The 14703-nt window shown below is 35.0% G+C and overlaps 1 protein-coding gene across 1 annotated transcript; it reads right to left on the minus strand.

The window, feature by feature from the left end:
- Nucleotides 1-6847: 6847 nt before the first annotated feature.
- Nucleotides 6848-8174, minus strand: LOC132201829 (collagenase-like). The gene is made up of 7 exons (XM_059628329.1): nucleotides 8109-8174; nucleotides 7889-8045; nucleotides 7643-7829; nucleotides 7425-7585; nucleotides 7264-7368; nucleotides 7074-7213; nucleotides 6848-7018 (listed from the first exon to the last, which is right to left on the minus strand). Exons 1-7 carry the CDS (start codon nucleotides 8157-8159, stop codon nucleotides 6848-6850), a joined length of 972 nt encoding a protein of 323 aa, XP_059484312.1. The 5' UTR covers nucleotides 8160-8174.
- Between the last annotated feature and the right edge of the window lie 6529 nt (nucleotides 8175-14703).

The following is a 14703-nucleotide window of genomic DNA, read 5'->3' on the forward strand; positions in this document are numbered from 1 at the left end:
ATGTCTTATGAGGAGAGCCCGGAGGGGGTCAGTGCACCGGGATAATTCTGCCTGCAGGTCTCGCTCCTTTGTACTTATTACCGGGAGGTTTTATGCATGCTAGACTCTCTGTTCTCGCGTCGAGTGGTGTGCAAGTAGCATTACATTCCGACTAGTTAAGTGCTCCCTGGCTCCGAGCGTACTCAGTATGTACGTACGTATGCTCCAATTGGCGTCGCGAATAATCGCATCATGCATGGCATGCGGCAGTGCGCTCTGCGAGGGAGTTTTGCACTCCGACAGTGCAACAATCGCAACTGCTCTGGGGCTCAATCAACTTTGACAGAACAGTATAACAATGCTTAATTACGAAAGGCGCACTATTACTCATATTACAGCACAATTACACTGAATAACACCGCAGCTTACGGCGAATAAGATATTTGGTGCTCTAGGCACAAACTCGCAGATTTTATCCATTTGTTATGCATAAATTTCTAAAATTGCATATTCTTTTTTGTCCCAAACACCAATTGATCATGAATTTTGATTGACTCCCATATAGTTAACAAAAAAGTTCACAAAATTTATATTCTTAAAAAAAATTATATTTCCGAGCTAAATGATGATTTAGCGAAACGGAATAATTTTAAATAGCAGATATTTTGAATTATAATTTTTATAATTCAATATACAGCTCAAATAATGGGGATAAATCACTTTAAAATTACTTGAAACTTTAAATGAAAATAATTTTCTAGAATGAATTTTCACTGGAATAAATAATTTTTGTTTTATGGCATAATTTTTTGATCAAATATTAATTTTTTTAGTCTTTTAAAGTGCTAAAATTCCAAGGTGTGAAGAGTTTTGCTTACAAGTAGGCACAATACATGCTTTTTCAATAGAAGTTCTTGGAAACGAACACAATTTTTCTGTGCTTCCAAAGTATCTGAGAAGTAATAAAAATAATTTAAACCCATATTTATCAAAATGATGGAAACCTTATCAATTTTGAAATAAAACTAAATCTTTATTACAAGCCATATGGATGCTTAGATTGCAGTGAAGTTAATAAATAATAAGAGATATTTTGAAATTAAATTCATAATCATGGTGGAAATGAATCTTTGTTTTAATTCTAAACAATTAATCATTATTGATGCAGAAGGAAACAGAGGAAAATTTCCAAGTAATTGAAATATATATATTTAAAAAATCGTATAATCATTGTGTACTCTTCACAAATCAAGTCACATGTAACTTTTAATTTGATGGATTTCATGACACCAGGTAAACCTTGTTGCAAGAAAAAATAGAAATTTAAAAAAAAATTAAAGACAACTGACCCTAACCCTATTTAATAAACAACAACAATAAGTTTCAAAATAAACGAGTTCTTTATGTAATCTATTTTTATCCTTCAGAACTGTATACCATGGAATATAATCAAGTATCCGGCTTTCTGCGTCGTTTGCCTTCATAACTCCATTACATTTTTCTACTTTTTCTGCACACACATAATTTATAGGCGCATTTTCGCAGGCCACTTTGTGCACACGTACCATTCCATCAAGCCGAGATTATTTCTTCAAAGGCACGAGAACGGAACAAGGCCGCGAGTACGTCGTTGAGAACGCCATTTATCATCTCCCTCGCAGAGCGAGCCGTGGCCAAATTAGATAATAAAAAATACACTTTCGACCGCGATTTGCGACTAGACATCAAAAGCCAACAACTTCATACACACAACACACATACGCGGAGGTCATCAAAAGGACAAATGGGCCTGCTAAAAGCTCAGGTTCGGATTGCGCCAGAAACTCCCCTATAACTCACAGTCACCAAAATTCTTCCTTTCTTTCTCGTGCAATAATGAGACCCCGCTCATATAAAAGTAATGGCCCGACATACGTTATACGTTTGCGCAGACCTTTTCCTTTTCCCTCTGCTAAAGGAGGATTATTTCAAAGATAAATTAGCCCGTCGGCAAAAAATCTCAATACAGTAGCGATCGCTCAAGCTCGACCGACATCAATCAGCTGACACATGCACACATAGGCGAGTGAAAGTAAATTATTTTGCTTTGTGTGTAAATTGAAATTTTATTTAATCTCCAATCTCTGATGTGAGTGCGTCGATCGAAGTAGCGCACAATCACATTCTTTGTCGCCACCGATTGTATAATTACCCGCGTGGCAGATCATGCGTAAAATTAAGTAGGCCATGCCACACTGTATTATGCTCACTTCTTCTTCCGGATTATCTTTCTGTCGGAAGTGTACTCGGGCGCGCGCAGGCGGCGAATGTAAATTGATGACTCGGCTGAATTTTTTTCCCAACCGTGTGCAGCGCATCGATTTTACGTCAGCCTCAGCGCGGCACAATAAGAAAGGAAAAAGGTAAATGATGAGCTGCAAAGCGGCCAAATTATTTTATAAACGCCGCAGACTGCGCTGGCTGGAGAACCGCCGCCGTCGCTTATCGAGCGGAATTAGACGGTGCTGGCGCCGACGGAGGGAGCAGGAAGAGAGCAAACTTGGATTTGAAATGAAGAAGGGTTGAAACTTATTTGCTCTTTTAATTTATTTATATTTATTGATATCTTTGGCGAAAAATTTATTTTCAGTCACTTTGAAATAAATTTTAATTAAATATTATATGAATCTTTAAGATTAATTGATATCATAGATTTAGATTTTTTCAAAATTATTTTCGTTATAATAAGATATGCCAAGGCTAACTTCGCTGCCTTCTTTTTCAGGGTGACACGTTTTGGAAAAAATGAGAACGTGGACAAACAACAGTTTTTCTGTGCGTCACAACTTTTAATTAGGAAAAAAATGCGGGTGGGCCCCTGTTGCAAAGAGCACTTAAAAAAACAGAAACACATGTCAAAACAAAAGAAATCATTATCATCCTCTAAACTGTCAACGATTATCTTTCTTACTCATGCTTTGTGCTAGTAGGACTATGACGTACTTCTTCAAAAGCAAAAATTATGTTGAATTGTTGGAAATAATATGATATAATTGTTTACCACTGAGCAACTATTTTTTTTTAATTGATTGTTACATATCACATTTAGCTGAACAGAAGATGACTCGTGAATTTTGTTCCCCAATTCATGTCGCACATTTAAATTTACAATTAGACAAGATGCATCTGATTTACTGAAGGAAAAAACTGGTTATTCAAAATATATAAATCTTATGTTTTAAGATATATTAAGAAAATATCTAAATTAAATTTAAGCCTTTTATTATATTTAAATTATTTAATAAGGAAAAGTGATTACAATCCCCCTTAAACTTTATATTTATTCTGCATCAAGTAGTCAAGTTTTGATAAAAAAAAAAAAAATCGCACTTACTAAAATTTGACAGTAAGTGTCGATTAATTATTTATTGCATTGTAGCGTTTGCAATTGATCTGGAGCGTGTAAAGAATGCGTATAAAAAAAACTCATTTTTTCTTCTATCACTCTGCTCTGCTCTGTTTCCATTCCCAAGTGTGGCCCTTACTAAAAGTGTTTTACTTGAATCCATCTATCTTTCTCTCCACTAGTTTGCTCCTGCAGGAAAAGCGGAGCCGGTCACGTCTGGCAGATTAAAATTTAATTAGAACGCGTGTAAACAAAAGCTGACCCGCGGGTCGCGCGCCGCTCTCAGGTAACGCAATTTGCTCCATATTTTTGAATCGCGCAGCCGGGGTGAAAGGGTTATCAAATATCCAGCATAATATTATATAATGTATACGCGAGTGGATTTACGAGCCGAATGGAAATTAATTAGAACGCATGCCGGCGGTCTCCACATTCATACCTTTGATTAAAATCGCTCGAATCAAGGCCGCTTGAAATCAAAACCACCAACAGAATTTTTTTAGAACTTGCTATTATATTTTCGCAGTTGTGCAATTGCAATAAAAGAGGCAATTAATTTTTGAGATCAAACTATTATTCTGAATATGAAATACCTGCATAGAGCAATTAAATTTACATTTCTATTCTAGTATAATAAACGATTATCAAGTCATTTTAAACTGAAGGGAACCTTTTTTTTGATAATTTACTTAGTTGCAAAAGAAATTTGCTTTACAGTAGATACAATCAACTTTAGGCTACCAGTACAAAGAATTGCTTTCGTACTTTGCCATTTCTTCTGGCGTCACTGTTCGATTATTAATGCCAGTGTTCTTAAACACTTCAGGTTTAGTGCTTTTTGACAAACAACCTGTAATAATATCGTAACACAAAATGAAATAAATAGTAGAATTAATATGAACAGTGCTTAATATTTACCTTTAGAGTTGAGAGGCCAAGGAGAAAAAAAGTGCCCAAACACTCATTTTAAGAGTGAAAACTTGTCCACGTTTTAAAAACGTGAGCTTATTTTTTTTTGCTACCTGGGTCCCTTTTATAATGATTAAAAAGAAAAAGGGGCTCCTTGTTATTTTTTATCATTATAATAACGTATAATAATGTCACTTTTAAAAACTTTGGCGCAAAAGAAAACAGCATTATCATTTAATTATTCAGCACCAACGCCATATCTTTTTCCCTTTTTAATGAGCTTTTGGCTTTTAATTGCACTGCTTTCTAGGTGAGAAAAGAATAACCGACAGTAATTTTCGATTTCACTTTTTTTAATTCCTTTCATCGAATACACAACATTTTTATATCGGTAAGAGAAAAACACGCAAGGAACAATCCATTTTCTTAAATATTTTGTGTTTATTAAATTGAAAAATAAATTTCAAAATGTAATTTTACCTGATGTTTTTTTAAACTAACTAACAAAAAAAATGTATCATTATTGTATTATTGTATCTTAATTAATGTTGTACACCTACGGTGTATAATAAATACTTCATTTATTCACTATTTCATTGGTTCAATATATTATTTCATAAAAAAATAAACAAGATTTCATTGATCAGCTTTATTTGCTAATTCCGGAATTTCTCACATGCACAGAAATCAAGTTAAAATTTTGATTCCAGTGTTTTTGGAAATCCATCCCAAAAAGCTGGTGACTCTGGTGTAAGTTGAGATGTAGTTGACACAGAGCTCTGGACCACCAGAGACGATTCCGATCACAGTGTACTTTTTATCTGGCATCAAAATGGTCAAAGCACCACCGCTATCGCCCTGCAGAGTTCAAAAAATGAAATTTCTTATATTATTTCTCCGTTTTGTAAAATCTCACAAAGCATGCTGATTTTGTGGCGTCAGGTCCCGTGCAAAGAACAGAGTTGAAAACATACTCAGGTGCAAAGAGTCGCGCACATACATTGTTGGTAATCGTTTGCATGGTAACGTACATCAAGTATCTGCTGGAGTCGCCATCTTTCAAATTCCATGTGAGTAAGAACAAAATTTACTATTTAATTCAAGTTACTATCTGCGGTTTGTCCGTAGCCAGAGAGTACAACATTATCCAAGTTTTCAAATTTGTTTGCCCCGTCTGAGTAACGCGGCAGGCGAATAAGATTCACATCTTCACCTTTTTTGGAAATGGGAATTTTTAAAAATAGAACATCGTCATCAATTATTATTTGACATACTTAGATAGAATTTAACTTTTACCAGACCAATATCGTTATGACTAGTTTCTGGATCGTAATTTTCGTGTGCCATCGCAATTTTTGTCAGGTATGTTTGTTTGCCTTTTTCACGATCGTTCAATTGATCTACTCCTCCTGCAGCAATAAAAAAACTCGTTCCCCTAATTTACATGTGTTTAGTGCTAGCACTGCTGGCCCATAATGGGATAGTCTTATTTACATTCAATTTCATTTACTAAATTATCCATTTTCAATGCAAGTAATTTATGAATTTTCTCACCCGTCGATGCAATGTGCCGCAGTCAAGACCCATTGGATGGAAATAAGAGAACCTCCACACAACCAACTTTGGTCACCGATGAGCAAAATTTGCCATGGAAATTGTTTTGGTTTTGCTTTCAATCCACCAGTTATTTGCGATGTAACATTTGAAGGTTTCACAAAGCTTATTCCGGCGGAAACTAATAGTTATTTTAAATCAATGTATCTAAATTCTAAAATATTTTACATGGTTGGGCATTCTTTGCTTTACGGTAGATGAAATCGACTTTGGGCTGCCAGTAAGTAGGATCGTTTTCATACTTCGCAAATTCCTCTGGTGTCACAGTTCGATTATTAATGCCAGTATTTTTATACTTCAGGCCTTTCGCTTTTTGACAATCAACCTTTAATAAGGTTGTATTAAATTTTAAATAAACAGGAACACGGCTTCATGTTTACCTTTAAAATCGAGATGCCAAGGAGAAAAAGAAGTGTCCAAACCTTCATTTTCAGGCTGAAACGTACTCAACGACCTCAGAACGTGAACTTATTTTGTTTGCTGCATTTTTTTGTCCCTTTTATAATGTGAAAAAAGGTAGAGGGGCCTCTTGTTTGTTTTTATCATTTAAATAATAATATATTGTAATGTCCCCTTTAAAAACCCAAGCGCAAAACAAAACAGTTTTATCATTTAATTATCCAGCACCAACGCCTTATCTTTTCTCCCTTGTTTAATGAGTTTCTAGTTTTTAATTGCACTGCTTTTCTAAGTGGGAAATAATTAACCGACAATAATTTTCATCTACACTTTTTTTTAAAATCTCTTTCAATCACATTTTTATATGTTAAGAGAAAACACGAAGAGAGCAATTGATATTACTAAATATTTAGTGTGCTCAAATCAAGTTTTGCCTTTAGAAAAAAAATTAAGTATTTTTACCTGACTTTTAAATGGTTTATTTCACAAAAACCAGCATAAATAATTCAGTTATCAGCTTTATTTTTGCTTTTATTTTTATATTTCTCACATTCAAAGAAATCACGTTAAAATTTTGATTCCAGTGTTTCTGGAAATCCATCCCAAAAAGCTGGTCACTCTGGTGTAAGTAGAGATGAAGTTGACGCAGTTCTCTGGACCAGTGGACACGATTCCGATCAAGGTGTACTTTTTATCTGGCATCAAAATGGTCAAAGCATTGCCGCTATCGCCCTGCAGAGTTCAAATGATGAAATTTCTTATTATTTCCAATTCATTGATATCTTACAACACATGGTGATTTTGTGGCGTCGGGTCCTGTGCAAAGAACTGAGTTGGGCACATACTCTGGTGCAAAGAGTCGTGCGCACACATTGTTGGTAATCGTTTGCAAGTAAACGTACATCAAATACCTACTGGTGGCACCAGCTTTAAAGTATTCTTGTAAAAAAGAAGTAATAAAATTTATTTTAAGTTACTATCTGCGGTTCGTCCATAGCCAGAGAGTAAAACATTGTCCAAGTTTTCAAATTTATTAGCCCCGTCTGAAAATTGTGGCAGGCGGATTACGTTCACATCGGCACCTTTTTGGGAAATTCAAATGTTTTAAAATTAAACAAAGTCATGAGTCATTACATACTTAGATAGAATTTAACTTTGACCAGACCAATATCGTTATGAGCAGTTTCTGGATCAAAATTTTCATGCAGGATCGAAATTTTTGTCTCGTATGTTTGTTTGCCTTTCTCGCGATCGTTCAATTGATCAATTCCTCCTGCGGCAACAAAGAAGCTCAAACCCCTAATTTGTATTGTTTTGTTTCAATGGATTAGTTCAATAATTTAAAAAGTTTCTCACCCGTTGATACAATGCGCTGCAGCAAGGACCCATTCAGTGGAAATAAGAGTACCTCCGCACAACCGACTTTGGTCCACGATCAGCAGAATCTGCCATGGAAATTGTTTTGGTTTCGCCTTCATCCCGCCGGTTATTTGAGTTGCAGCGTTTGAATTTGAAGGCTTCAAAAAGCTTATTCCGGCACTATCTGTTGGTTCAAATAAATTTAAAATAAATTCGATGATATAATATTGAGAAATATCTTACAAGGTTGGGCTTTCTTTGCTTTACGGTAGATATAATCAACTTTGGGCTGCCAGTAAGAAGGGTCGCTTTCGTACTTCGCCATTTCTTCGGGTGTCACTGTTCGATTTTTAATGCCAGTGTCCTTAAACTTCAGATTTTCTGCCCTTTGACAATCAACCTAAAACATAATCGGATTTAAAAATTAAATAAAATGTTGAATAAAAATGAACACGATTTATACCTTCAAAATTGAAAGACCAAGGAGAAAAAGGAGTTTCCAATAAGCCTTCATTTTAAGAGGGAAATGTTTTCGACAGTTTTTAAACGCGAACTAAATTAATTTTGTTGCAGACCGCTTTTATAGGAATAAAACTGTTAAAGGGGCCCCTCTTGTTTGTTATCATCATTTTGTTCCACAATATTATAAACTAAATTAAAAAAAATGGAAGTGCAATTAAATAAAAAACTTTTATCACTTATAATTGCCGGTCTCCAACGCAATAATTCTTCTCCATTGTAAAGTGCTTCATTTTTAATTGCGCTTTCTAAGTTGAAGAATAATTAACTGATAACAATGTACGTCACATTTTTTATATTTCAACAAACTTGAGCCTAAATTTTGAGGGCGGAGATATCAGATTTCAGTTTTCTTTTTAATTGAATCAATTTGTAAAAGATTTCCTGAATTTTATTTATTAAATTCATAATTTAAAATCGATGCATCAGCCAAATCACTTTACCTTGAGAAATTTGTGACTGAATTTTATGCATTAAGTTATTGCCTCATGGCTTAGGAATATTGACTAGTTGCTTTAAAATTTTTGCTGTTGTTATTTTCAAAAGTACCAGCCATTTGAACATCTGAGCACTTTGACGTTTTTGTGAATACTCCTATGAAAGTAGAGAAGAGTTTACTTAAATGAAAGTTCATAATGTATTCCAATAGAGTTCAGATATTTTGATTTTGCTTAAATTGATCCAATCGATCAACAACCAGTATTAATAGTAAGAGATTTAAAAAAATATATATAAAAAGATTAAAAAATGAAATAATCGTTTCAAATTTATCTGTAAATTCGAGAGTTCAAAGAGACAAGTAAATTTCTTTTTCAGAGTGAAATGTATTCAATTAAATGAGAACGTGGAGCAATTGTATAGGCACGGTTATTCTGTGCGTCATACCTTAATCAGAGAAATAAATAACGCGAGCCACTAAGAGTTTTTTCATGACGCAATAAATTTTGAATGCCACTTAAAAAAATAAACCGGAAGCAAAATACAAAGTAAAATTATCACTCAACGTTGCACTATCGCTTCAACTCACGTCACACGTGCGTACACGTGCGCATTTCTATTTGTTGGACTTCTACGCACTAAAAAATTAATTAAATAGCTTAATAGCTCAATATTTTAACAGGTTTTGTCACAATTAGTAATTAATTAATTAAGGTATTTAATTTATTAAAAATTTCAGTTTTTAATGAGAAATTATTTACAGGTTTAAGTTTTAGCATCCAAAATATTTACGATTTTTTTAAAATAATATTTGCAATTTTGAAAGCAACGCATAAATCAGGAAGCTCTTCACCTTCATAAAGAAGAGAAAATTTTATATCGAAAATGTTCTTAAGGAATTCAATAACAACTCCATTGTAATGAATATATTTATTTTTCTCTTTTACATTTAGTGTCGAATTTATTATTAAGAATATTGCTTGTGTTGTATTTTCCTCACGCTTTTTAAACAAATTGATTAAAATTATTCATTTTAGTCAACATAATTGATCATAGCAACAACTTTGTAATATTTAAAAGTAATTTCGTAAATAATTGCTCTTTAATTGGGTTAGTTAGTTTACAGAGGGAATAATCAAAGAGCACAGAGTGAGCAATAACAATAACATTTCACCCTTTCTCAACTGCTATGTAAACAAACGCATCTCTTTCTCTCAGAGTTTAGGGCGCAAGGAGACGATTCATCTGGGAAATTGCGTTGCAGGCGGGCCTCGGTTCATAGGCGCGTGGCTTCTTTTTTGTCTCCTCTTTTCCGCTTTGCCGGCCGACCGAGTTTCTCACTCACTGCTCATCGTCCTCGGCAAACACAATCAACTTGAGTGAATGAATGAGCAAAGTTAGTTGCACTCCGACGCAAAAGCCGGGGTCTGTGTTGTCGGTGTGTAAGCACAAAGTGTGCGGCTGCATTTCGCGAAATTGGAGGCGCAGCTAGGCAAAGATGGAGGAGCAAATAAGCAAATATTGCTTGTGTTGGCGGCGGCTCTGGATGTTAAATATAACGAGCTCGCTGAATCGAGAGAGAACGTTTCGAGAGAGCGAACGCGGCAACAACATAATTTAGACTGCGCCAGGCCAAGAAAGCTAGGGGTGCTGCAACAGAATGGCAGAAAACGCGCGATCCTTGATATTATTATATATACTGCTGAGAAGGCAACAGTGTGCGTTTCCCGGCGGAAAAATAATTGGGACCAAAATGCTCACTGCAAATTGGCAAAAAATCGAGTTTCTCGACAGAATTGTATAATAATGACCTGAATAAAGGGAAATTAAGGTGGAATAAAATTTCAAGCACACAGCCACCACACAAATTTTTATAAATTTTTATAAAAGATAAAAATTTAAAGTATTAAATTTAATACAGTCTCTGATATTTGAATTGCCTCTGATTGAGCTATTTTTATTTAATTTATTCTCAAAGAGGCAAAAAAATGATGGAAAAGTAGAAAATCAAAACAAGAAATTATAAGTTATACGGCCAAAGCGTAATTAAATACCAGAGTTTGCTAAGTTTATTTCTGCTTCTTCCTTTTTCTGTATTTTTTAACCTGCCATTCGATTCTTTCATGTCAATTTAGCTTTAATGTTTAATCTTCAGAATTTCGAATAATTTACTTACATTCTGCTTCAATTTAATTCCCTTTACTTTACATGTCTGCAAAGTTTCCGACTAAAATAAAGATTTTTGCTCATTCATAGGACATGTTAAAACAAAGACAAATTAAAAGCCAGTACTATTGACCTGCCCTAGTATTGCCGAATAAAACATTATATGTCTGGTTTATTATTATTAACAATTAAAAAAAAAGTATATAACTACGAAAAAAGAGTACTTATATTGAATTAATATTTGTCCTAATTTAAAACTTGGTGAAAAGTAACATAAGGCACAAAGTAAAAATAAAAAATGTGGACAATCTACAACTTTACGCAGATTTTTGTTGTATCATCTGACAGCAGATTACATGGACCATCAGATAGAAGCAGCTTTTTCCCCAAAACACCTTTATTTCTGTTGTGTGTCTTGCGTGTGTTATTCCGGAGCCGCGTAATCCGAGCAGACACCTAACACTTTTCGCGCACTAACTAGAGAGAGAGAAAGAGCCATGTGGCGAAAACAAAGCGCATCAAAAGAGGCGGAAATGTGCGAACTTTGAACAAAGCGGCGGGTGCAGTGTGTAGTGTGTAGAGTTGCGAGGGACGACTCAACTTAATTAGAGTCAGCCAACTACACTTCACTTACTTTTCTTTCCACTACCAGCAGCAGACAAATCAAAATCCACGTTTCGCAGGGAGTTTTGTTATTAACTGCCGCCACCGCGCGCAAAACTTTCCGACGGCGAACAATCAGCGGCGGAAGAGAAGAAGACAGACTAGAGTGGATGAGAGAGCGGCTCTTGTGTGCTAAAACTCTGGAGTTGCAATGAGAGAGACTTGATTAAAATTAAAAAAAAGAGGAAAAAGCAAGAAAAGGAATATAGGGGGAGATTTGCGGCGAGGTCTCTTTGTCGAGTTTCACAATTAGTTAAGCGTGTTAAAGATGAAAATAAGACTGGCATAAAATTCCTCCTATTGTATTATTCTTCATAAATTCTTCTAAACAAACTTTGTTTTTGCATTTTTGCTCCACTCTGCACCAACACAACTCGTACAATTCAAATAAGTCTTCAATTCCAGACGAACATAAGAAGGTTGTTAAAAAAATCACTTTTTATGTTTCTGTTCTGTAAGTTTAGAAAATTATCTTTATATTCAAAAATAAAAATTGATTAAGCAAATTGCTCCCAAAGTTTCCCGAGCGCTAGTTTTTACCTGAAATTTACTTTGGACATCAATACACATTTAAGTATAGACTAGACTTATCAGTTTTTTTAAGCTCAAAACTAATATGTAATATTTTTGTTCATTTGTTAGAAATTAAATTTATTATTGACTTTTCACTTGTAAAAAATGTTTATCTGATTATATACTATGGATTTTAGTATTTAATAGTAAATTGTAATTTATTTTTATATAATTTATGATTCCCACTAAATTCTATCCCATTTAATATTTTTTACATACATTTTTGGATAAATTTTCACAAGCACACTTCTATAATAACATGTTTATGAAATTAAAATTTAAATGACTTTCACTTCAATTGTAATCTACCTTGTAAATAAACTTCTTTAAACAAAAATTTTATTATTTCCAGCAAATTTCCTGGAGCTTCACAAATTTGTTTATGGTTGGACAAAAATTATGACACAAATATTTATAATTTAACTTCTTCATTTTTTGTTTAAAAAAAAAAAATCAAGCGTCCCACTTTTAAAACGTGGCTACTTTGCCACTTGAGTTTGGCTTGGTCTGGAGTCGGCTCTGCCAATCTATTTGATGACCTGACTGTCTATGTCTCCCGAGTCCAAGACAGAATTGGCCGGAGCATACATAGTCACCAAGTTGCATCTGCCGTCTCTCGAGCGACTTGCTTGTGCAAACAAGCAGGGGGAACTTTGACCTTAATTAGTCGAGGAGCACTTCTTGGGCAGCGATCCAGTAGAAGCACCTCCCTTGCAATATTCCAATCGGGATGAAAAGCAGCCGGGCCGCCGTTGAAAAGCAAATCTGATGATTCATCAGAAAAAGCAGCTGATATATGGCGAGAGAGTGGAGCGCAAACTTTTAAGAGCACCAGCCCGGCCGGCGTGTAATAAAAGTTGTCAATAAGGCGGGCAGCAAAAGTTCCGGCGGATTTTCGTCCGCTGAATGCAAATCAAAGAAAGGCACGTACGTTTTGTCTCTCCCCAGACGAGCAGGCGTTTTTATTGTGATATTTTATGGCCGCCAGGTGCCGCTAAAAATGATGAATTTCGTCTCGGGGAAAATGTATGTGTGTGTTCAGGAAAATGAAAAGAAGTTTTTCCTTTGTTTTTTATTCCTATATGCAATATCAGCACGTCCTTTTCTCCCTTTTTTGGGGGATGACGTGTGAGATATATATGTGTGTGTGTGTGTGGAAAAAACAAAAGATCTAATATGCGTGCCGCGGCGGACGTGCCGAATTTTCCATCTAACAGAATTTTCTCGCGAATATTAATGTAGCTCAGGCATCGGGAATCGGAGCACATTTCAACTTTGCATCTCACCTCTCTCTCTCTCTCTGCCGGCAAATGGGCAAGTTTCTAACAGGATTATTAAACTTTTGACGAGCAGCATAGTGAGAGAGGAGCAGATAAATTATGCATTCTGCATCTCGGCCATCGGCGGGGTGCATGATACGTATATACGCAGAAAAGCTTTTTACTCTGTTCGGCAGGAAAACGTGCCTTGGGAAGAAAGTTGTCCATTGGTTGTGCAAACGTCTATCGCGAAAGAAGCTTTTATTGTTTGCCAACTTGGAGGCAAAAGTATCAGAAAAGAATAAGACGTATCTGCAGAGGAATTCTTTCCATAAGTCAAACAGTACAAAAGTCGTGACAGGTGCAAACGTTACTGACTTTGCATGAAAATAACAGCAGTCAGTAAATTGACTTGATGTGCAGAGTAACTTACTTTTTTTTTTAATTTTGTGTGTAAATTATTTTAACATTTATTATTATTGCATGGTCTAGTCATAAGACAGTATTATGTGAATTTAATGTAATGAATTTAATTCGAGCGTGTGTTGGAAGCTCCGTAAAAAAATAAATTTGATTCACTGTTCGCAAAAGTTTATTTGTTCCAAATGTATGAATTTTAATTTTTTAATTTACTTCTTCTGTAAAACATGAAAACGTGTTATAATTTCATCACATTAGATCTAGTTTAATTGATTGTTAGAATAAACAATTGAAACACCGTACTTTATTGTTATTGATAATATACATTGAATCAAATTTAAGGTGTTATAGTTGCATAATATTATATTTTTCTAATATAAAAATTTAAAAAATCTTAAAAAATATATACAAAATGTTAAGAATAAAATACAAACAATAGATAATTTAAAAATACGTTTTTCTTATGTTTATAAAATTTAAACATTCTTTAGTTTGATTAATTAACCTTGCAATTAGGATTTAGGTAAGTCAATTTAGAATAATGAGCAGCGTCAATTTGCTTAGCATTTGCATTGTCCAACGATTAACACGTCAACTAATGGCCTTTCGGCCATAGTTTGCTTTTCTTGCAAATAGAGACACATCGTCATCGCTCTCGTACCAAACCAAACCAAACAGCGCGGCAGTTTTGCGTTTTGCCCGGGCGACCGTTCGACTTCTACGGGCATTGTTTATTCAGCACTGCTTCATGCTTGGCTAATTACTCTGTTGTTTGCACGTAGAGAGACGACGGCAGTTTCATCAGTTTAGCTGCTTGACAAAATGCAATATACGCGCGGCGTGCGCGGGATAATGAATGGGCCCGTCCGAGCGAGCATTATCTGTTTGAATTATCCGTCGGCCAGCAAGTTACATCACCCAGTCACGAGAGCTTACTTTGCGCCGTCTCTGAAATATAATTAACAATTAGCAGGCGTACGTGTGTAGGCATATTATCCGCACACACACATACACCATCGG

The sequence above is a fragment of the Neocloeon triangulifer genome, unplaced genomic scaffold (genome assembly GCF_031216515.1).
Source record: "Neocloeon triangulifer isolate White Clay Creek 2 clone unplaced genomic scaffold, ASM3121651v1 ptg000014l, whole genome shotgun sequence".
NCBI lineage: Eukaryota > Metazoa > Arthropoda > Insecta > Ephemeroptera > Baetidae > Neocloeon > Neocloeon triangulifer.

Excerpts from the sequence above, each read along its gene's own strand:
- LOC132201829 (XM_059628329.1), bottom strand. The coding sequence starts at position 8,159 with ATGAAGGCTTATTGGAAACTCCTTTTTCTCCTTGGTCTTTCAATTTTG. Across the intron at positions 7,586-7,642 it reads GCAGCGCATTGTATCAACGG|GGGTTTGAGCTTCTTTGTTG; the intron begins GTGAGAAACTTT and ends AATACAAATTAG. Across the intron at positions 7,369-7,424 it reads CAAAGTTAAATTCTATCTAA|GTGCCGATGTGAACGTAATC; the intron begins GTATGTAATGAC and ends TTTCCCAAAAAG.